This window comes from Eulemur rufifrons, chromosome 19 (genome assembly GCF_041146395.1).
Source record: "Eulemur rufifrons isolate Redbay chromosome 19, OSU_ERuf_1, whole genome shotgun sequence".
Classification (NCBI taxonomy): domain Eukaryota; kingdom Metazoa; phylum Chordata; class Mammalia; order Primates; family Lemuridae; genus Eulemur; species Eulemur rufifrons.
Window position 1 is genome coordinate 62,260,149 of NC_091001.1, and position 25,381 is coordinate 62,285,529.

Here is a 25,381-nt window from a genome sequence, read left to right on the forward strand (position 1 = left end):
TTCATCAGTATGTCCATATTCAAGTAGAGATAAAAGAAGCCAAAATAAAAGAAAAAGAATTGTGGCAAGTTAACTTCTGGACTGATTGGACAATTATGGATTAAGGATCTGTTCTATTAAAAAGGACTGTCTTAAAGATAAATCTTAAAAGACTCCAGCCTTTGAGAAACTAAGGCTACCCTTGATGGACAGTAGAAGGAATCACATGTGAAATTCCTCAAATAAAAATTTATTGACTTTAAATAATTTTGCCTAATGCCATAATAAAAAAACAACTCTTAAAAAAAAAAAATGGTGATATCTATGACCAGTTACTCGATCTTTCCATCCCAACCACTATTTACATTTTACTTTACTATTTCCTACCAGGCTTTTTTTAAAAATTAATTTCCTATATAATTAGGGTCATATGTTTCTATTTTAAGCATGAAGATAAAATATTACATCCAGAATATTGTTAGAATTGACCAAAACTAGACCTAATAATGACTCTGTAGACCAGAGTTGTTGGTAAACTATTGACTGCCAGTGTTTTTTTTTTTTAATTAATAAAGTTTTATTGGAACATCGCCATGCCCATTTGTTTACATATTGTCTCTGGCTATTTTTGGGCTTCCGTGGCAGAGTTGAGTAGTTGCAGCAGAGACCATATGGTCAACAAAGCCTAAAATATTTACTACCTGGCCTTTTACAGAAAGCCTGCTGAACCCTGTTATAGACTGTGGTGGCCTCTTGGATTTGAGAACTCTCATTTCTGTCACTATTGCACAGCTAACTTACGGTCAAGAGAGAGGAGTTACAAACTGGTGCTCTCAATGTTAGGTAGATACTTGTCTCTGGCAAAGTTAATGTGTGGGTTTATAGTTTCTTTAGAATTGAAGGGGTTCCACTCAAATTAAGCTTTGCCACTTAGTGTTCAGTTTGAGCATGTGACAATTATTTCTCCAGTTGCTAGTGGCAAGAAAGAGGTGTGGAGGTCTGTAATTAGCTAGGCTTCAGGGTGCAATAGAGTTGGGATTCGTTGTTGCTAGTATAAGTCTGATAGGGATGAGATACTAGGAAGTTAATTTTCATTTCTCAGTCAAGGAACTGTTCATTTTTCCTAAGGGGGCTGCTCACCTGCTCTTATCACCTGCTCTTTAAATCTGGGACTGAGAGCCATTTACTTGGTTGCAAAGAAAAATGTACCAGGGCAAAAGGCAGATGGATTTTCCTTTCTGCAGATCTGGGATGACAAAGGCTGAGGTTCTTTATTTATGTGGCAAGCATTTGAAATAGGTTTCATGTGCTGTTAAAGCTGTCCTCTTCAGTTTTATCCTCAGAACTTCATAAGCCTTCTTTCTTACTTCTTTATCCATGCTTTAATTGAACTGTTGAGCCTTACGTCTAAAGATCTGTACTTATCAGTGATTGTTCAACCAGCTGTGAATCTATCTAAATTCTTTTGCTGTCTACTGTATAGTCATTTCCCCTGTTTCCTACTTGCTTCACTATACTCTGATATATTTTATCATATTTTACATATGATTTGGATGAATTTCCCCCAGATGAACTTGTCCACATTAAAACTGCGACTTTTTTGTCCACATTACACATTGTAGTAATATTTCTTTGCTCTTCTACAAAACCTTTTCACTATTGGAAGAGCTTAGTGTTGTCTATGAACAGCTACAATCATTTATTGGACTATTAAAACCAGCCCTTGAGGAACTTCACTATTTCTACTTCTGTATTCAGATAAATTCCTGCCATGCTTTCTCATCCCTTCCAGGCCCAGCTCAAGTCACTGTTCTCTGTGAGGCCTCCTATCATTGCCCCAGCCTCAGTGTCCTTTCAGTGTTTCAAGGAGTTACTGTCTCCTTCTTTTGGTATATAAATTGTGCTTTTCTTGAAAAAGGTAATAAATATGACTCTTAATTATATACTGTAAGGTACTGTCTTTGGTCCTGTGACATACAGATAAGTAAGCACTCACAAAGTGCTTACAGTTTAGCTACTGGAAATAAGAGAAATGCATAATTATTACAGTGCAAATAAACTATTATGAGAAATAGAAACAAAGGTTCCCAGGAGGGAAAATTGCCATTGGTTAAGGAAATTAAGAAAAGCTTCATGGAAGGAGCAACGTTTGAAATTGCTTTTCAAAGCCATGTAGGATTTGAATGCTGATTAATTCTTTGACCTGTCTGGTTCCCCTGTCAGTCTCCTCAAATTTCCTCCAGATCATCAACATTCTGTCCAAACCTTCTGCATTCCCTACTTTTAGTAAATGATTTTGCATCCTGACGCTGGGGAAAACTGAGGACATTTTAAGCATTAACCTCATTCTTTCCTTACGCCCACCTGTCACACATGAAACTTGCTTAATTTCATATTCAGTCTTAACCCCTTTTCCTTCAATATCAGGGTTTGGGTTATGCGTTCCTTATTCAAGGTTAGCTTTTCTTCTGTGCATTTGATCTTGTCCCATCACATCTGTAGGATCTTACTTCGTTAGTTCGTTTTTTTTCTTATACCTTCAGCTTCTCTCTCTGTCTTCAGTTTGCAAATATAATCAGCTTCTCTTTGATTTTGATTCTGCATGTACCTTTCAGTTTTTCTCCTATTTGAGCTTCAAAGAACATACACAATTACCTTTATTTCCTTATTTCTGCTAATATCTTGGCCTGCTGCAATCTGGCTTTCACTTGCTGTTACTCCACTGAAACTGTTATTAAGGTCACCTTCATTTTATTTCTACATTGCCTAATTGCCAAATCTGGTGGATTCAGAAAGCCTGTAAAATTATGTGTGTCTTTGGGAAAATTTGAACATTGATCATTTGACATCAAGGAATTATTAATTTTTAGGTGTAATAATGCTATTGTGATATATTTTTCAAAAGAGTTAGAGATAATAAATACTGAATAGTTACAAGGAAATTATATGTGTGGGATTTGCTCTAAGGTAGTTGGGGTGGGAGTATGGATAAAATATTTCTCATGTGTTTATGGTTGAAACCGGATGCTGGGTATATGGGATTTATACTCTTCTTTCAACCTTGTATATGTTTGTAATTTTCCTTTGTAAAACTTTTTTAAATAAATGGAAAAAGGGAGAGGGAAGTAACTAAGAGAAAAATCAAGGAGAAATAATTATTTAATTACAATTAAGTATGGCATGCAAACAGCAAGCTTTAATAAGAGTAAGTGGCTGTTTATGCTAATTTTTACCAATAAAAGAATTGGGACACTGACGGTGGAAATATAAGCACAATGCCTTACCTAAAAGCAGATACTAAGTAAGTATTTGTTGAATTAGCTAGTAAGAGCTCAGAGATGGACTATATAGACAGCTAGTTGGATAATTTTAAAGGCTATATACTTACTGTTGGGAAAACCCAGTAGTTAACTAGGCACCCCATTTGTTTTAATAAATAACAACAAACACATATTTGTATAGCACTTATGTGTCAGGCACTATTCTAAGCACTTTACATATTTTAACCCTTTTAATCCTCACATTAGCCTCATGAGAGAGGCTCTGTTACTTTCCCCATTGTACAGATGAGAAAATAGAAACAGAGACTTTGAATAACTGGCCTAAAGTCACATAGCAGGTGAAGTAACAGCCATTATTTGATTTTAGGCAGTCGTGCTTCTGAGTCATATTTTTACTCACTGTACTACATATCCTCTCATAATAAATCTTACAATATTAATGTTACGTTTGTCTACATGAATGATTATAGGCAAAACTGGATCTGTCTAGGACATAATCATTCTCTGAGTTTTTGTCATTCAAAGTTTATTGTTGGATTTTTATTGAATTAAGTTATTCTAGGCCATTGTGACTTTGTTAGTTAACCTATCCGGACTAGGAAATGTATACCTGTTGGGGTGATTTGCTCAAAGTTGAGACCTTAGTTGTAACTTGGCATGATAACTTGGAAAAGTGACTTCGTGCAAGATAATACTTTAGATAGTTAAAGCAGAGGACTAGATTGGGGCATGAATTGAAGATATGAATGGAAAATCGGATTCAACTAATTTTTATTGTTGATAAAACCAACATAATTCTGAATGGTTTGGATAAAATTAGTAAATACAGGCCTATTTTGTAGATTGAATGTTGACGAAAGATTAAGTGTTTTATCTAAAAAGATTTCTCAGCTTTCTTTTGCTAGAAGGTGACCCAAGAAGAGCTTGGCAGACTCTGAAGGAATGTTTCCTTTTGCATAATGAACTATCTGTAGAAATCTTGAAAACATTTCTATCCATTAGAACGCTGCTCCAGTTTTGAGTAAACAGTCACATTCCAGCAGTTTTGTTTCTAGTTTGAATATTTACAGGTGACATGAAAATTTAGACATACTGACTTACTTTGCTGTTAATGTCGTTCTTAATCAGATTGTCTCAGAGAGGTTTACAAGTTCATATTCTTAGATTGAAGTTTTTCTTTGTTTTGAAAACAAAACATCAGAGAAAAAGATAATCTAAAGTTAATTTTATTTCCTCCATTTCAGCATTGCTTTCTTATATGGACTGGCTTAATTTACTTCAATTTTTAATAATGTGTATTCTAAATGCTAATTTTTCGTTCACTCCCAAACTTTTATTCATCATCTCAGAAATTTTTAGAGGAAGCATTGTTAATATCAATAAAAATTCAGTTTGCATGTGAACAGGTAAAAATGTTTTTGAAACATTTTATTCTTAAGATGCCATTTATTATTTTAAAAAATGGTATGTCGTTAACTTTGAAATTGATTCATACATTTGTTGCTTTAAATTAAAATCTTCATAAATATATCATATAGTTAATGCTTCTTAAACAATTTGTCAGCTTTCATTTATCATTTACTTAGTAATTTAGTGATCCTGACTTCTAATTTATTTCACCCAGTCACTGAGAATTATTTATATTCTGCCTACTTTCAATAAAGCTTTAGAGTTGAGTAATGAAGAGAGGGACAAAGTATTTCTTAAGTATGATGCATAAACTTAAATACTTTGGATTGCTACCTTGTTTTGCTGTTACAGTCCTTTTTTTCTTTAAAAAAAATAATTCCTGGATTCTCTATTACGTTTTAAAACATTTCAAAGTTTTAGACAAGCAGTCTTAAGCAAAGTGCTAACTCAGTTTTCTTTACCCACACTGTCAAATTTTGGTATCATGGCAGCCCTAACAAATTTGTTAGGGCTGAACTTCAGTACTGAAGTTCATGACACACAGTAATTTGGTTATCTAGCACAAAGTTGAGTAATTTTGGAGCTAGTATATAGAAGTCAGTTACATTATCTGGTGAAAAATCCTACCTGTCCGTCTAGCAAAAATATACATTCTTCAATCTTCCTAAGAATGTGTTAGAGCAAAATATGGAAAAATGCAGGAAAAGAATGACTTGGGAAACAAATACAGAGAGTATTAGCATCTGTCTGAAAAAAATTTCATATGTATTTTTTTTAATCTTATCTCCATTGGTCTTGTCTGATTTAGTAGATGTAGTCAATAAAAAAGAAGGGGAAATAATCAGTGAAATAGTAGGTGAAAATTTATATATAAATATAGCCTTATATCTATTAATGAAATTGAATTCTTATTTCAAAATCTTTCCACAAAGAAAACTCCAGGGCCAAGTGACTTTAATTGTAAATTCTATCAAACATTTAATGGGGGGGGAAAAAATCCAATCTTACCTAGATTGTTCTGGAAAATAGAAGTTAGCAAGACATTATAAGAAAACCAATATAGAATATAGATCAAAATTCTCCATAAACATATGTGCATTAACCATTTGTAAATCAAATTCAGCAGTGTGTAAAAAGGATATATAACAAGACCAAGGTTGGGGTTTGTTTTTTTTTTTTTTGTTACCAGGAGTATGATTTTAACATTCAAAAATCAATTAATATAATTCACTATGTGGACAAAATACAAGAGAAAAAAATCATCTTTCAGTACAACAAAGTATGACAAAATTCAATACTCTTTCATGATAAATACTATTAGCAACTTAGGAATAGAGGGGAACTTTCTCAACCTGATAACAGGCACGTACTCAAAAACCTACAGCTTACATCATATCTTATTGTGAAAGACTGAATAGTTTCCACCTAAGATTGGGGAAAAAAAGCAAGATTTATCACTCTGACCATGTCTAGTCAGCATTGTATTACGAGTCCTGGTTACTATGTCAAGAAAAAGAAAAAATATTGAGATTGGGAAGGAAGTATTAAAATTGCCTTTATTCTCAGATGATACATATATATCTATATCTTTCCCCCTCTCTATATATATATAGCAAATCCTAAGTTACTAGAATAAGTGAATTCAGCAAGATTGTAGGATATAAGGACAGTGTACAGAAATCAGTGGAATTTCTATATGATAGCAAAGAACAATTGAAAAAGTAAAATGGACAAACACTATTCATTCTTAATAAAAACCTAAAACACTTGGGTATAAATTTAACCGAATATGTATAAAATCTCTACACTGAATTACAAAACATTATTGAGAGCAATTTAAAAAGACCTAAATAAATGGAGCGATATACCACATTTGTAGATTGGAAAACTTGTTATTAAGATAGCGGTTCTACTCGGATTATCTATAGCTTCAAGACAATCCCCATCCCAATCAAATTCTCAACAAGAATTTTGTAAAAATTACCAAACTGACTATTAATTCCATGTGGAAATGCACAGGTCTTACAAGAGTCAGAAGAGTTTTAAAAAAGAATAATGAAATAAAAGGACAGTGCTCCTGATTTAAAGATTTACCATAAAACAAAAGACCATGGTGATGGTATAAGATAGATAAATCTATGGAACAGAGTAGAGGGTCCAGACCCATATATCTGTATCTATCTATCTATATAATTTGATTGATTTTTTGACAAAGATTCAATTATAAGAGGAGCCTTTTCAACCAAACAGCTGTATTTCTGTATGGAACAAAAAATTACCTCTATTCCTACTTATACCATATACCAATAATAATAATATGGATTATAGATTTAAACATTTAACAGCTAAAACTATGGAAATTGAAGAAGAAAACATAGGAGAAAACCCTCATGGCCAGGCATGGACAAAGATTTTTAGTATACACAAAACAGGAATCATAAAGAGAAAAAGTTAGATTTCATCAAAAGTAAAAGTTTTTGCTTTTTAAAAGACACCTATGACAAGGCTGCTCAGAGATGGAGAAAATACTGTTAGGAAATACCTAACAAAGGACTTGTATCAGTGTATATATAGAGAATTTCACAAATTGAACAGTCACATCACTAATAAAGGTATATGAAAAAACTGACAGTACTACAAGTTGGTAAGGATGTGAAGTTACTGGAATTCTCATATATTGCTGATGGGAGTGTAAAATGGTACACCACTTTGGAAAATGACAATTTCTGAAAGTTACATAAGCTTTACCCTGTGACCCAGCAATTCCAGGAAAACATTTGTTTACAAAAAGACTCATACATTAATACATAAAGTAGCTCTATTCCTAATAGCCCCAAACTGGAAGCAACAGGAATGTCTACCAGCAGATGAATGCATAAACAAACTATGGTATATCCTACAATAAAAAGGGATAAATGACATATGCAGCAGCATGGATTAATGTGAAAAATTTGGTGAGTAAAAGAAGATAGACATAGAAGTACCCACTGTATGATCCTATATATATGAAATTCTAGGTCAAATTAGTTACAGAAATTAGTTACAGAATTAGTTACAGTGGTTGCCTGGGATGGTGAGGGGGGAAGGTGATAGACTGCAAATGGGCCCAAGGGAACATTTGGGAGAAATGTAATGTTCTTTTTCTTGATTGTAGTGAGGCTTACATGGGTGTATATATTTGTCAAAACCTGTAGGATTATATACTTCATGCATTATTTGAGTGTCAAAGTTGGTTTAAAATTTTTTTTTAGCATTTTTATTACAATTTGATAATTTTTTGTTGGTTAAGTCTAATTTTTGCATATTTAACAATTGCTGGATAGTTTCAAAAGTATATGTAAGAATTATAATCTAGAAACAACAAAAGCACACATTACTGCTTGCATTCTAAAATTATAATATAGGGTGTAGTGGTGCATGCCTGTAGTCCCAGCTACTTGGGAGGCTGAGGCAGGAGGATCCCTTGAGCCTAGTAGTTCAAGGCTGCAATGAGCTATGATCATGAGCAACAAAGTGAGACTCTGTCTCTTGAAAAAAATTATGATATATTTCTAAAATCTAGACCATTGACATGAATGAAAGTTTTTCACGTGTAAGAAAAGATACAACACAAATGTGTGTGACTGTGTCCAAAATAGTGTATTCATTTCGTAATACACTGTTTCAGTTCTCTCATAATATTGGTAGGGTGTCTTCTCTTCTCTGTTCATTTGGTAGTCAGACTAGTCTGTGCAGATTATAACTTTAAACTGCTAGTCTATATACAAAGTCGTTATAAAATTTGAGGGTTTTTTGGAGCTGCTTATGAAGGTTTTGTCTACTGCGCCCCCTGGTGGATTTTATTTCTCATTTGGGGTAACATGAAGATATAGATAGCCGTTACCTTTATAGGAGGTGAATTTTACAAATGACTTTAAAACTTTTAAATTAATCTTTATGTTGAAAACCTTCTCAGTAACTTCTGTTGATAACACTATTAGTTTTTTTCCTCTCCTCTCCTCTCCTCTCCTCCCTTCCCTTCCCTTCCCTTCCCTTCCCTTCCCCTCTCTTCTCTTCTCTTCTCTACAGTCTCACTCTGTCACTCTGGGTAGAGTGCAGTGACATCATCGTAGCTCACTGCAGCCTCAAACTTCTGGATTCAAGGGATCCTCCTGCCTCAGCCTCCTGAGTAGCTGGGACTATAGGCATGCACCATGACGCCCAGCTAATTTTTTTATTTTTAGTAGAAACAGGGGTCTCACTCTTGCTCAGGCTGGTCTCGAACTCCTGAGCTCAAGCAGTCCTCCTGCCTTGGCCTCCAAGAGTGCTAGGATTACAGGCCTGAACCACTGTGCCTGGCCTTCATTTTTTTCTTGTGGTAGACTGGACAAGAGTTATTCAGTACATGTTTCTCCATGGATAATTTTGTGATGTCTGATGGCTCTTTTTAAAATACTTCTAAGATAGAGATTCTGAGATTCTGGAATTAGAGTTGTATTTCCTAATAGTTATCGTTCCATAGTACACTTCTAAATTTCTTGCTATACAAAAGAGATTGGAGAATATCTTAGAAATATTATGTATAGTCAGGATAAGCTTTGAACATCTTATGGTGTCAGAAATTAAGGAAGTGCTAAAAAAAAAAAAAAAAAAGAAAGAAAGAAACTGCTGAAAAGTCACACGATAGCTATCCTGAAGTAGTACCTGAAGACCAAAGCTGGAATAATTTGACTAACTAATGATAGTATTAGAGGCCAGGTTTGGTGGCTCTTGCCTGTAATCCCAGCACTTTGAGAGGCTCAGGCAGGAGGATTGCTTAAGCCCAGGAGTTTGAGATCAGCCTGGGCAGCATAGCGAGACCTGTCTCTCAAAAAAAAAAAAAAAAAAAAAAAATAGCTGGGCATGGTGGCACATGCTTGTAGTCCCAGCTACTCTAGAGGCTGAGGCAGGGGGATGACTTGAGCCCAGGAGTTTGAGGTTGCAATGAGCTGTGATCACACCACTGTACTCCAGCTGGGGTGATAGAGCAAGACCCTGTCTCAAAAAAAAAAAAAAAAAGTAACAATGGTAGTATTAGATTTTAACTCACAGATAAAATACATATCCATGAGTACATGATGATATAAATAATTGAATAAAGAAATAAATTGTGGAGGATAGACGGAGACTGGTTCTTACCCCTCCCCCCCCCGCCCCCAGAAACATTCCAATTAATGAAGGAAAAAGGGGAAAAAGAAAATCATTATTAGGCAAATACCACAATAATAAATGTTGCAGACAGGACCCAGTGGTGGATGCTAACATTAGGTCACAGTTTGAGGAGAAATAGAATATTTGCATAGTTTCAAAGTATTTTCCCCCAGGATATTTTTTAACTATAAGTGGAAAGATAGTAGCTTTATAGTGGAGAAATGTGGCAGGCGGCACCTGTGGCCAAGTGATCAAAGTTAACATCACTAGTAATAAGACACACTGGTGTCATGAACCCCTTGATACAGTATTACCAGAGGACACAATTCTGTGGTTTTCTCAGCCCAAATGCCTGAATTCATTATAATCATGAGAAAACAGCTAGTACAAACTGAGGGACATTTTACAAAATGTTGAATGGAATATTTCAAGATCATGAAAGACAAAGAATTAAGAGCTGTGGCAAATTGGAGGAGACTCAGGAGATATTATGAAAAAGCTATACAAATAATAGAGTTCTCTAATATCCCTGAGCCAGCTTTCTCTAATGTTGACATCCCACGGAATTACAGTGTAATTATCAAAATCAAGAAATTAACCACTTTAGTGCAAAAACTGTTGAAATTTAAAAAGTAGTTTTTCTTTTCCCAGGATTCTCTCCTGGATCCCACATGTAATTTAGTTGTGTCTTTCAAAATATTTTTGTTAGGAAAATTTAAAAAGACTTTATCTTATTTTTGTTGTTAAATCATGAATTAGTCTTTTAATGGGTAATAAATTATTTATAAAGTAGCTATTAAAAGAATCTCCTGAAGGAGCAATAGTCTGTTGCTGTTTTCTACTACATGGTTATGGAGACTTGGCTAAAATTTGAGGTAAGTTTATTTTCCACCATTCCATTTCTTTCTTTTTGTTCTGAGAAACTTAAAAATCATCTAAAAGTTTAGACCTCAAGTTGTTTTTACTTTTAGTCCTAACAGTTCAATGGCAGCTTGTTGTGTATGTATTAATAACAATGTTTTAAGAGCCAGAGACCCTGGTCTCTTCTTCACTGTTTTGGAATCTCTTTATATTCTTTTTTCTAAATAAGAGAAATAGATAAGTATAATAAAGGGAGATGGTTTATGTTTCTCCATATGAAAGGGTGATGAATGAATATGTAACCTTCTGTTTCTGTCAGTATTGCTCTAGTATGAATATGTCCAGTTGAAAATACTAAAATTTACTATAGCTACATGAGCTCTCTAAAAGCAAATTCTTAATCATTTTGGATTAATAAAATTCTTGAAATCACTTGTTAAAACTGAGTTACCATCCAAATTTCACATTTGTCCCTGATAATACTCAGTGCATAGATCCAGGTAAGGTGTCAGCAGTTTAATTTGGTAGTTTTTTGGTAAGCATTCCATCAATGCCTTATTATATATTTTTATATTTCATAAACTCAAGCTAAAAGATTTAAATTTTTACTGCCTTGCTTAAATTTTAGGTAACAGTGTATATGACTTTAAGATTCTTTATTATAATACTTTGTCTGTTATAATTTAAATTAAACATGTAGGCATGTTCAGCTATTAAAACAGGTAGTTTCCCCAAAGATGTCCTTCCAAAGAGTGGAAAAATAACATGAGTTTCAACTTGGCAAAACATGTGTAAAAGGGTATCTCTGAGTCACAAGATGAGTCAAGAGGGTGAGGTTTGTTTGTTTTTCCTGGTCCATCTGTTTTAAAGGAGTATGATCCTAAGCAGTAAGAAGAAAAATCTTTAATGAAAGATGGCACCAAAAGTTAATTGGAATTTGTTCTTAGCACATTTAACTGATGCTAAGTGCAGATCATCATTGGTGAATATACTGAAACATTAAGTGGTGCTAACAAGATGGGTTTGATCTTTTTTAGAGATCTGTGCCTAATTTGTAGGAAATTGCTAAGTACTGATATTTCAAGAATTAAAATGCTGTTAATTTAAAGTATATGTTAATATCCTGCAACACATCCAAGTGGAACTGTTTGAATAACTGTTTCTCTGGTGACAGTAACAACCAAATAAGTCACTTCGTTTGATACTTAAAAGAACTATTTTGTACCATTTGTTTTTGAAAGTTAGCTTTCTTAAATCTTGCCTTTAAAAATATTCATGGCATTGCTTTTCAAGCTAGCCATTTTTAGCTATTCTAGAGAGATTTAGGTATGAACTCCTCTAGTTGCTCAGCTAGCCTCAACTAGATAGTAAATACTGAGTTTGTCTTACTCATTGTAATCCTAGTTGAAAGGAAGTAGGGGGAGAGAAGGAGGAAATAAATGGGTGGTTGGAGAACAGACACTGCCTCTTTACGTACTGCACTGGCTTCTTAAAGAAGCTCAAGGTCAGTTTAATCATGGGGTACATGGGAATGGTGATGAATGGAAAGATTAAATAGGTAGAGCTCCTTCCCTCCAAGTCATACCTCTAAGGGCTTTTTAAGAAGCCATTTATTGCCAAGGTAAAGTATGATTACTGGCACAATTGCTGCCTTTGAGGAAGGTTTTAACTAATCCTGGACAGGTATCAACTACTTTATGATATTTCATAAGCTATTTAAAGCAAAAGAAAGTAAATAGATTTTACATATTGCTTTAAGGGCTTTTGCCAGAGAGAGAGGTGATGATACAGCTAACAGCTAACTATGCAATATATTGTTAAAACAACCCCCTTGCTTTAATCAGAGAAAATTTGGTAGGAGTCTCATAAATAGTTAGGCAAGGACATTCCAGCAGAGGGTTTATAAGGAAATGTGTAGGTTTAAAATTTATACTATAACAGAATTGTACCAAGAATATTGTAGCTAAAGAAAAGGAAATGGGGGAAGAGATAAGATGGAAATTTATCTTGAGGCTAAATATTTTCAGTGGCTTTAGGCTTTTTATTCTGTTTACATTAGGAAACCACTAGAAGATTTAAATCACAGGAGCTAGCAATTTGACTGAATTTGCCTTTTAGAAAGATTGCTATCTTCAGTGTAAAAAAGATGGATTGAATGAAATATGTTTGATGATTTATGATTTCCCCTTATTCTCCAGTGTTAATATTCCGTATTCATTCATCAAGACTGGAATGCTGTCTTCCAAATTAGAGGGTTTTGCTAAGTTACTGAAACATAATCTTTCAAGTGCCTCAATTTCAGTTTCTTAATAGACAACTTTCTGAACTATTTTACATGCCCCTCTTCAATAAATATAGTCTAGTAAATTCTTTCCATAAATATTAATGGTCCTACATTTCTGCCCTCCATCTTTCCATTAATGATACAGTCTATGTCTTTCCTGGTCTACTTCTAATATACCTTAGTGATCTAGTATGTTCAATTTCCCCATCACCTTTTCTGGTGTGTGGTTGTAAACTAAGGCAAAACTAAAGATTACAAGAAAGAAATAGTTAATCCTTGGTATGTATGTAAAATTAAAGCAAGCACGGAGAGGGTAGCTTTCAGCAAAATCTTTGAACTTTAAGAAACTGTTCTGAATGGTTTACTGATGTCTGGTTAGATAAGTAGAGTTTTACTTTAAATATTGATGGGGTTTTAATCAGTGAGTTTTAAATCTGAAAAACTTATAATTAATACTCACTGAAAATATTTAGGCTACATTTATGTAGGTTTGTGTAAGTACACTGTATGAGGTTCACATAATGACAAAATTGCCAAATGACGCATTTCTCAGGACATATCCCTGTTAAGCAATGCATGATTGTATGTGTATTTTACCATTTGCAGCAGTATTTAAGATAATTTTTTCATTAAACCAATGTAAAGGCATTTCTGATATAAGATAATATATGTGTTTCTGAAAAACCTCAGATGCTGCAAAATCACATATCTGGGGAAGATATGGATAGGGTAGAACACTCAAATTATACAGCTTTGTAACAGAGTACTGACATAAATAATAATGATCTTAAAAATACAAATACAAATTAACTCTGGCATTTGTATTAAACACCATAGCACATCATTTATGAGCCTTAAACTGGGACTTGTTTTTCCTATTTTGAGGTACAGGTTCTTAAAGTTATTTGCTTCAGTAGTAACTAATTTTGTAAAAATTAACAATGAGCCGGTGTGTAGCCACCTTTATTAATAGTTTTGGGGGAGTTGGGGGAGGATTAAAACAAGAAAAATTGTCTTTACAACTTCTTCATCTGCACTCTTAGTTCTCACCAGTTAACATGATGTTGGGAAATCTCAAAGTTCTTGAAGCCACTAAACTTGCTCTTGTTTTCTCTAAAGGGAGGCAGTTACTGTTTAGCCACTTTTTCTTGAGGTCTTCGTATATTAAGACTTTCTTTTTAATTGAGAAATTTGCCCCTGATCCCTTTATAACATACTGGGAAAAATCCCAATGAACCAATGAAATTTCTATGCTGTACTGACATCATTCTCCTCTATCAGTTACATATGTGCTAATTCACATTATAGCACCATCTTGTAGTTGGTCAGTTTTTACTTTAATAGTGCAGATAATTATAGTTCTATTCCATTTTAGTATAATATTTTTATAGTTTAAAAATATATGCTTTAATTTTTGAGTTCTTACAATGAGGATGCCATATATTTAAGCTGTCAAAACAGCTTTTTTTGCAGTCTTGTTGCTAATATTGTGGGCCATAATACATATATATTCATGGGCAGTATAACATTTGCCTTGTTAATTTTCTTTTAAAAAGTTGGTGGTTGTATTTAATTTTTAAAATATATTTGTACATATTATTTCTCTTAAGCCATGATCAAAATTATGTGCATTAGTCTGGTATTTTAGAAGAATGAAAATGGTATAATTTAGAAGAAAATGACTTAAATGTTTTTTAAGAATGTATATGATAAAAGATGATACTGAATTTTTGTAGAGTACTTACAAAGTAATACAAACATTTCTTAAATTGTTATTTTTTTCTCTTTTAAAGTGTTGAAAAGTGAATTTTGTTGATTTTCCTGTTTTTGGATAAGAGAAGTAAAAGCTGTGTTTTATTTGCTCACACTTGCAAAGGGTATCTCAGGAAGAATATTCAAGAAACTGGCAGCATTGCCTCCAAGGAAGGGAGTTGGATGTCTTAGGGTGGGATGGGAAGGAAATTTTGAATTTTGAATACCCTTTGGTTTTGAGCCATTTACTTTAGAAATAAAGTCAATTAAAATTTAAAAAGAAAAATGAAAATAAAAATGCTTTGGTGTACAGAACGGGGTTAATATAGCTTGTCTAGTAGGACCTCCATGATCAGCTTAGCATTGTCAGTCCTGGAATAACTTGTGTGACCTCTGTGATCAGCTTAGCATTGTCAATCCTAGACTATCTTGGGACTCATACAGTGGGCTGTACGTAATGGCAGGTGCAAACAAAAAGAAAGGTAAACAAACAAAAATATTTATGATATATTTTCTCTATTAGAAATTAGTCAACAGCATATATTACTCTTTTAATCAAATTGGAAATTAAACCATTGGGTAGCTGCTGTTTTTTTTTTCCCTAAATCTATCATAAAATCATTTTTTAAAATCTTGCTACTTTTTTTGTTTGCTTCTAGTTGATGCGGATGAGATTAAAAGGTTAGGAAAGAGATTTAAGAAGCTCGATTTGGACAATTCTGGTTCTTTGAGTGTGGAAGAGTTCATGTCTCTGCCTGAGTTACAACAGAATCCTTTAGTACAGCGAGTAATAGATATATTCGACACAGATGGGAATGGAGAAGTAGACTTCAAAGGTAAGGAAGTAGTTGTGCATTTTGTTTTTAATCACAAAAAGTTAACCTGTGTGTAGTCTTACGGCTCTAGGCACAAAAATGTTTGAAATTTTTAGTTCTTCCGTACTGTCTTTATATTCTTTGTGATCTTATAATAATAGATTACGTTGAAACCTCAAAATCTGTGATACGATTAAATAGTTGCATTGTTTTTAGACAGTTCCTCTCACTTTAAGGCAATTTATGCAACATGAGAAGCTGCATTATAGTATAGTATACTTAGTATAGAATGAGACCTGTACTAAGTCAGCAGTAAAAAATAAACTGTAGTAGTAAGGATGTGTGTCCATTATCATAGAGGAGGATTAATTTAGTTAATCTGGATTTTATAAAGACACTCAGTAATGCTATTGCTAATATTAACATGATAAATAATTTTATATTTGATTCTATACTTATAAGTAAATAAACATTTTACCAGGGAATTGTCAGCAGATGTTATTTTAGTTTGGGGAACTGAATTATAAGTGAAGGGATCTAAAACTGATGATTTAGTGCTTAGCAGGCAATGAAGAAAAATGATCATTTGTCATAAAATTTCTAATGTATTTAAGTGATTCTGAGTTTTGAAACAAATGCAAAATTATTTTTTTTGTGTCAAAACAATCTATAGTGTTTTTAAGTCCCTTTTTATAGTCATATTCTAAGATGAAAGAGTTAAATAGTTTAAAGAATATGTTTTTGAGTGTTACACTTTGTGGTACTTAACAAATATTTGTTGAAATTGATTGACCTTAGAGAACTCCAAGTTCAAATAAGAAAAAAACATAGAACCTCGCTTGTTGAGATTTCAAATTTGGCATTTTCATTTTTAAACACTGCTAGTATATTTTGTTTTACAGCAAGGAAATATCCTTTTGTGGGTATGTAAGGTAAATATTATCTTTCTGTGTAAAACATTGAAAGTTCTGATTTGTAAACATCTTTAACTCTTATTCAGAATTCATTGAGGGAGTCTCTCAGTTCAGTGTCAAAGGAGATAAGGAGCAGAAGTTGAGGTGTAAGTATTTTTCTTCACTGATTTCCTTTTTCCTCTTACATCCCTACCATTCCATACTGCGTTATAAAATTCTTATAAAATATTCTTAAAGTTGTCTTTTATTCTAGACTGTTATTCTTAGACATAACAGAAATTTTACATTCTGGTGAAAAATCCTTTTAGGGCGCTTGCAACTAGTATATTTGAATAATGTGTCGTCGTTGCTTTTAGTTAGATAGAAGGAAAGCAGAATTTCCTTTTACTGAAAACAGTTATATAAACTACATATGTAACTTGGCTAAGAGGTTTTATGATGAAAGTGGGAAGAAATGTTCTAAAGAACCTGAGAGGTTGGAACTGTTATTATCCTTAGTTTTATCTGTACAAAAACTGAAGCTTAGCAAAATTAAGTAATTTACCTTAGGCTATCCTAATTGTCCCAGGGAGTCTTGACTCTATAGCCCATACTCTTACTCATTGCAAGTATTCACTTGTGATTATTGCCTTATAATTCCCATTGATTTTTCTTCCTCTTTTTTTAGTTGCTTTTCGTATCTATGACATGGATAAAGATGGCTATATTTCCAATGGGGAACTCTTCCAGGTGTTGAAGATGATGGTGGGGAACAATCTGAAAGATACACAGTTACAGCAAATTGTAGACAAAACCATAATAAATGCAGATAAGGATGGAGATGGAAGAATATCCTTTGAAGAATTCTGTGCTGTAAGTATAAAAGCCGGTTTTTTCATTAGTTACATTTTAATAACATGTTTTAAAAACCACTTAATAGAAAATTGCTTATAGGTATTTTGTCTTAAAAATTTATGTATTTGATTTTGCCTAATTGTCCCATATTCAAAATTTTGAAGTGTGTTCTTTTTAGTAATTAGCAATTTTTATTCTCAAGAATTAGTATTCTTAGTAATCCCCTGATCAAATGCCACAAGAATGGTACTAGTAACTTATTGTTGGTAACCCCCAAATTACAACTAGGTTATATTCTTAAAGTTCATTTAAAAATAAACATGTTTGGAAATACTTCTAGGGAAATACGTGTTCATGGATTTCAGGTGGGACTATCAGAAACTTGGCTTCCTAGGGACAACAGAAATGGAGAGTCTCTGTCTGTCCTAAACTCACCTGCTAGGCAGTGTAAGTCATGACTTTTCTCCCCCTCCTTTTCCAAGCTTACTGATAGGTGCTTCTCGTGTTCTGGGGCAAGGGCCCAGGTGTGGGGATGGGAGGCCCTAGGATACTAACTCTAAATGGAAACTTGGGCAACAAATTGGCTTCCCAGTTGACTGCCTTTCGTCGAGAGTCCCAGGAATTTGCTACCACTTGTTGCTTCCAAACAGGAGTACAACCACTTAGCTTCTTTTCTCACCTTCTGCCTTTAAAGCAAAGATAGTAGCTTTTTGATGGGTTATAAGGATTTTTAACTGCAAGCTAGAAACACTAGAGAATAATGGAGCATCCAGAGTAGAGGCAAAACTTTAAAAGTTTTAAATTTTTTCAGTCAGTCATGATTGGATACTTCTATGGGAAGATTTCCCTTCCCTTCTTTTCTTTTTTTTCTTTCTTTCTTTTTTTTTTTTTAAATTAAATCACAAGAGGAAAACAGGTGACTTTGATAGTTGTGTGTTATGCAAGGACCGAAGTGTAGCTACTTTGGCATTTTAGTAGAAGTTCATACTATCCTTTAAGCATCTTCCTTTATCAAAAGGGAAAACTGTCTTGGCATTTTGTTTCAAAAGGTAGAGTGGTGCTCTAGTGTAAAGAATAGGTTGTCTTTCTGAAAGGGTTAGGTGGACTTGAAACTTGAGACTCTCCAGGTGGTTCTGCTACAAGTGTTTGCTGTCCCTCTGCTTCTCCTCCTCCATCATTGCCAGAGATCACTGAAGGGCCCCTGTGGACCAGCATGTGGTTAAGTGTGACACGAGACCCGGCTGGTAGTGGCATCATAGATAGCAGCCAGTTTTCAAAAGAAGGAAAGAAAAGAAGAAACCCCAAGCCTTGGGGGAACAAAATGAATGGTAAACTCTTGACTAGAGTGGTGTGGAGGGGGATGTATAGTAGATGAATGAAACCTGCTTGCATTTAGTAAATATAAAATGTAACAAAGGCTTCACTTATCGGTGGAAGTAAAAATATATCTTTATGTATAGAAATGATGCTATTATCGACACTGAAGACCTAAGCTAAGCCTGAGTTCGTTTCCCAAGATTTATAATACATTGCTCTTGCTTGTATTTTTGAGGGGCATAATGTATGAATGGAGAAAAATGTTTATTTTGTGTTTAAAACCAACTTCATTAATCAAACATGTATTTGGCTTCATTGAGTTCTTTTTATTCTGACTTCTAAAGTTGCAACAATAAAAGAGATGGGGAAAGTTACTTTATAAGGTTATGTACTACATATGTGCTTTAAAATTTATAGTGTACTTAGCATATACAAATCTTAAAAATGATAGTGACAGGATTAAAGTTGGTGGATTGAACCCATCTATTTTTGCTTCCTCTTAAAACTCCAATGAAGTGAAATGGGTTCAAAAGAAAAGGTTATGAACTTACAAGGACAAAATGAACATCAGAGAAAACAGCATTAAATGTGGTAATTTAGAGAGCTGAATGGTTCACTAACCTAGTAGCTTAGAAATCTGAGAAGCAACTTGGTTTGTAATGGAGAATCCCTGAAAAAGGCTCAGAAATTAGTGTCATGAGTAACTCTGAAAGTGGGGAGGAAGGTGAGGCTAAAAAACAGGAGGATTGGTCAAAGTCTGTTTTCAGAAGGAATTGAAACACTAGATTTCTTCCCCTACTCTGTTCAGCTGGGCAGCTGTCTCTTCTGCACCCTTGTGGGATAGTGGGTAGAGTCTCTAGGGTGGGAAACATGAGGCAGTGTTTGGGGTGTATGTGTGTTGAGGAATAAGTGAAAATAAGGGTATTTGCATGTTGACACCTCTAGCCTTCTTTTTGGACCTACCTGACTCCTGGCAGCTGGGGTTTATACCTTCTAGGCAAGAGGTAGGAAGGAGCCCTCTTTAGGAAATCTTACCTCCCCCCAAAATGGTCCCAGCAGATCTCTCACAGTGTAGCTCACAGTCAACAGCCCCGTCATATACAGAGAGGCTCCAGTGCCCATTCCACAAAAGCAGAGGCAAGGATCACCAGGCATAGTAGGAAAACTTCTAATATGGAATATAGAGACAAAACCAAATCCAAAAACGAAGCTTGGGACAAACAGGTGAGGCAAAGCCAGTAAAAGCTTTAAAAGCAAAACAAAAACAAAATACTGTTGAATCCTTGAAACAAAAATTGGAAAATATGTAAAAGAGCTCTTGAAAATTTAAATGTAAATATCCATTTTAAGAGCTGTAACACCCAATCTAGGGGTTCCAGAAAAAAAAATGGGGGGAAGATAATCATCAAAACTGAATCAAGAGACTACCTCAGAACCAAAAGTAGTATGTTTTCTGTCAGACTGAAAGGACTTACTGAATATCCTACATAGGATATAAAAATAATCTGGACCTAGGCACATTGTCATGAAATTTCAAAACAGTAGGAATGAAGAGGTGGTTTTGCAAATTTCCAAAGAGCTGGGGTGATCGGGTGGAGGGATGGGAAAGGGGCTTCATACAAAGAATCAAGAATGGTGATGGCACCAACTTTCTCAGTGCCAAAGTTGGAAACCAGAAGATAGTGGCGCATTGCCTTTGCAATTCTGAGGGACAGTTATTCCCAGCCTAAAATTCTCTACAAACTCAATTAAATTAGACAGTAGAAGAAAGACATTGTCAGGTATACAAGGCCTCCTATTTGGCAGCTACAGTGGGATGTGCTCCCACTGTAATAAGGTCATATGTAAATCAAAAGAGAGTGCGGGATCCACGAAGCGGAGGGTCCAGCATGAGAGAGGAGACCTACAGGAAGGTGGTGAAGGGAGAGCCAGAGATGACAGGCCTGGAGAGCAAACAGGTAGAGCACAGCAGTTGGCTCAGAGAGTGCTTTCAAGATAATAAAATAGATAGAATCACAGAATGTATTTTTTGAATATATTTAGAACAAAAATTTGGGGCTGAGTTAATGATAAATACATAGAACACCCAGCAAAGGAAAAGATCGGATGGTTATTAACTGTACCAAAACAAATATGCAGGAAAGAAAAAGTAATCATAGTATATAATTCTGTTTAGCTGTAAATAGTATTTTACGTAGTTATAAATAACAGTGTAAAATGCTGCATTTCCATCTAATCAACATAAATATATAACCATTGGAATGGTGTGGAGTGTGGGAAGTATAGGGGGCAGGAAATAGGTGTGTGTAAAAGCCAAAATCTTCGTCTTTTGGAGTGGGAAGTTAATGGATAATGGCTAAAGCTTCAAAATTAAGAAGAGACACTGTAGGAATGTTATTTGGAGACTCTGAGGTAAATACTGAAAGCTGAAAATTTTAAGTTATTGCCTCTACATAAAAGGAAACAGAGAATGAATACATGTGGCAAAGTGCTCTTTTTGTAGCAGGAGTTGTACAACCAATTGGCTGTTTATGCTTTATTTTTCAAATAAAGTTTTTAAAAAATAAATTTAAAAATAATGCAGATACATCTGTACACAACAACATGGATTAATCTCACAAACATAATGTTAAATGAAAGCAGCAGACACAAAAGAGATTCCATTTATAAATATACAGAAACAGACAAAATTAATCCATGATGTTAAAAGTCAAGATAGTAGCTACCATGTGTGTGTGGGCTGGGGGGGAGGGGTCGTAGGAGGGGAGATGGCTGGTGTGTGGAAGGGGGCCAAAGACAAGTTCTGGCAATGGTTTGGGGCACTTGTTACTGTTTATTTTGTGTTTACTCTGTGAAAATTCATCAAGCTATGGACATTTTTGACTTACACATTCTCTGTATGTAGGTTATACTTAATAAAACATTCCCCCAAAATAATACAGATGATTATGCTTTTAGATTACCATGCCAGTATTGTCTGAGATATATATAACTCTACGTGTATTTGACTCCATAGAAAAACAATGTGTAGAAATTTTTATTCATTTGGTACTTTTTCTTACTTTCTAGAACAGACTGATAGTGAAGCCCATATTTGATTTTTTAGGACGATTTTTATGATAGCTTCTGGTTGTCCTGTGATACTAAATTACTTAGAGTAAGGGTCAGCAAACTATAGAGCAAGCCAAATCCTGCCCATGGACTGTTTGCATATGTCTTCAAGCTAAGAATAGTTTTTACATGTCTAGAGTGTTGTTTTTAAACAAAAGAAAAAGAAGATGCAAAAGAAATTATATGTGTTCTACAAAGCCTGAGATATTTACTGTCTGTACCTTAACAGAACAATATTGCTGACCTTTGTACTAGAACACACACAAAAAATACCTGTTATTCTAGGAGAAAGAAACCGTGAAAACTCTAACTGGAGGTCACTTAGGTTGTCTTTTTTTTTTTTTTTTAATCCACTTTCTGAAAATGGCTAAAAGAATATGTTTTTTAAATTGTAGTTTGATAAGACAGACTACTAAAAAGAAATTTCTGAAACATTGTTAAGCTTGATTTGTTCCTGTCTGTTGCAGGTCGTAGGTGGCCTAGATATCCACAAAAAGATGGTGGTAGACGTGTGACTCTTGAGAGTACCACCCAACACTTTTGCTTTCTTCTCCATCTCTGAAGATCTGCTCAAGACGTCCAGCAATGCTCTCTGTGTATTTAAATGGAAGTATTTTTCTCTGTGAAGCCACATTTTCCAACATGAGCCTCATGAAGCCAACTAAGTGTTATTGAACTCTTACTCTCTCAATAACTCAGTGTAGCACTTTAAAGTCTGAAGGACAGCAACATGAAAAGAGCATATCAATGTGGTGGAGAAAGGGAAGGGGTTGGCTTTTTAATTTATTTTTCTTCATCTTTTATAACAAAGTATCTATATATACATATGTAAATATTTATATATAGATATATGTAGCTTTATATGTAGTAGGTTGGCTTTAATTTAATATACTTGATTCAGAAACAAAACAATAGAGTACAAAAGTGCCAAGCAGAACATAAAACATTCTTACTTTTATTTCACACAGTTTTATATATAGATAGAGGATTGTACAATTTGAGCCGGGTGTTAGGCCAGCTATTTTCCTTTTCCTGTGCTTTCTCCTTTGAGAGATTGACAAAGCATTTGTTAATGTCCTATTATTTACCTTAATTACATTTTTGTAACAAAGGAGTCTGTAACTTTATTTATACTTATTATATTTCCAGGGACTACGTCTCATTGCTGAGCAGCTTTTCATACACCTCTGCTTGAGGAGAAAGTATAAGTTCAGTGCTACTGCCAAGAGCTAGTTCTTGTGTTCATATGGTAACTGCACAGTGCTTACGGCTGCTTCATTCTGTTACTTTGTAACTAGGAGCCATTGCATTTATTAAATGTCCCTGAGTAAATGTAAGTTACCAGTTGTGATTTTATACATAAAGGCCAGAAGCTATCTTAGGCAATCATGATTTATTGTATGCATTACTTAATGAAGAATACCTGAAGTAATCATGTAACTGCTTAGGGTATCCATTTGTTTCATTACATGGGTAAATAATTTGTCATTAAACTCATGTTTGAACCATGAATTTCCCTTCTGTGTTTCAAAAGACTTGCAGCAAATCTAAAAATCTGGTGATATTTAATGTGCATGTATGTATCTAAACACCCACATATATTTGTGATTTAAGTGGGAGAAGTCCTGCTAATTAAATGTCACAGAAGAGCAAAATTCTATTCAAATTTATACCTCTCCTTACTGTAAGGCATAGAGAATGCATGATGGTTTCTCCTTGATTTGCCCATATAATTGGTAATGGACGATAACTTAATAAATTTGTGTGATATAAAAGTAGTGTATCATGTTCTACCACTTGATGTTATCCCTTCCCTTTTCTGCACAGGTACTATTGGCTGGAAGAAAAACATTTTGGTTAGCTTTGTATGACAGTAGTCTTTCCCTATATAGTTTTTCTATAAAAACTGGTTTTATAATCATGAGTGGAAAAGGGCAGGTTGAATCAAGGTGAATGAATCTTAAATGAGCACACCTGCCTGCCATCGCTGTTCCTTCAACTGAGTGCTGCACATCATGGGCTCTGTCTGTGAGAGAAAAATCCCGGTGCTTGGTGTCCTTGCATGACATGGAGTTTTGCATGTAGATCAATTTAAAATGTACCTCTTGTTTACATAATTTGCATAATTTTAAAAGATAATGTTGCCAAACTTTGGAAATGTTAATGTTCAAACTGAAAATCTCCACTACATGTAACTTTCTTCCTCTGGATCAGTACGTGGCTTATAATCCCAGCCAGTGGTTTGATCTGTTCCAGTGTCAACTGCCATGTGCTCTGCTTCAAGGGGGAACTAGTCTTTTGTGAATTTTTTGTACATAAGTATTTGTTACAAATATTTTAGCAAATGCTTTCTATTTCTCTTGCTTGTGCATATCTTGGCTGGCGTTACAGAAAAATAGTGCAAACATTATTTCCTTATGGGGAATGAGGGTTTTTTTTTCTTTTCTCTTTTTTTTTTTAGTTTGTGTGTGGGGGTGGGGAGGGGAGGGGGTGGTTTATGTTGAATGTTTAGTTTTTCTTCTGCATGATACGTCATGTTGTGGGATCTTTAGAAAACTTCATACTGTATGAATAAGAAAATAAAATATTTGAAACTTGCTTGCATGTATTCAGTTGTCTTTGATGGGCTTCCACAGCCATAAGATAGTTTTTATTCGTTCTTATAGGTTTTTTATAAACTCTGATAAAGTGATATTTGATCCTTCACTTTTAAGTCATGGGTAAAATAAATTTGCTTCATCATTGGGTAAAAAAACACAAGTCATTACAAAAACATACAAAGCCCTGTAAGGACTCTCTCCTCTGTCCCCAATTAGATGAGATCTTCCTGATCTCATCCCTTACTACTGACCCTTTCTCTGCTCCAGTCCTCTTAGCCTCCTTGTGGCACCTGGAGTCTGGCTGCTCCCATGTTAGGCCCTCCCACTATCTGTCCCTCTCTGCTCCTCCCCCTCCCCCACCCCCAAATCCCATGGCTAATGCCTTGAAGTCTGTGTTTAGTTATGTCTGGCTCAAAATGAACTCTCCTGGCCACCCTATTTAAAAATGCAGATTCACCTGGGTCTCTTTACCTCTATTTTTTTCCTTTACTGACTATTTTGTCTTCCCTGGCTGTTGAATGAAATTAATGCACCACAAATGTAGTGATGTATCTGTTGTCCACTGGTAGCCCTAGTTGTCCAGAATATTTCCTAGCTGTTAGTGTTTGCTCAGTATTTAATACATGAAGTAACATGTGACAACCCATTTATGCAGGTTGTGATTTTATAATAAATGCTATTCAGTACTTTGTCACTGCATAGTATGTAAAAATTGGCATTTTTTTGAGATTCATTCAACTGATTTATTCAACAACTCTACAGTCCGTACCTCATGTCCAGCACTGTGGCATAGGCACTTGACATACTCGTGACATCCCTGGCCCAGATGAGTTGCAGGTTGTTGATGTTTTGTACCCAGAATACCCATATTGTCAGGTGTGCACTAGTCACAGGATACTGTACCCTGGGTTCTGTGGGTCCTTAAAGTGTCCTAGGAGTATAGGTTTGTTAAGCCTAAGTAAGTAGATGGATAAGCTCCAGAGCTCCTTTTCTTTACCTACTTGTAACATTTTTGAGAGAGGACAAGATGGCTATCCACAGAGTGAAATGGCAG

General features: G+C 34.6%; 1 protein-coding gene across 1 annotated transcript in view; it reads left to right on the plus strand.

The window, feature by feature from the left end:
• PPP3R1 (protein phosphatase 3 regulatory subunit B, alpha) overlaps window positions 1-24,325 on the plus strand; it is a 64,671-nt gene extending 40,346 nt beyond the window's left edge. Inside the window, exons 3-6 of the mRNA XM_069494093.1 lie at window positions 15,396-15,572; window positions 16,552-16,611; window positions 17,133-17,317; window positions 22,195-24,325. Of these exons, the coding sequence (XP_069350194.1) occupies window positions 15,396-15,572; window positions 16,552-16,611; window positions 17,133-17,317; window positions 22,195-22,242 (470 nt within the window). The 3' untranslated portion in view covers window positions 22,243-24,325. The remainder of the gene's footprint in view (window positions 1-15,395; window positions 15,573-16,551; window positions 16,612-17,132; window positions 17,318-22,194) is intronic.
• Window positions 24,326-25,381: the final 1,056 nt, after the last annotated feature.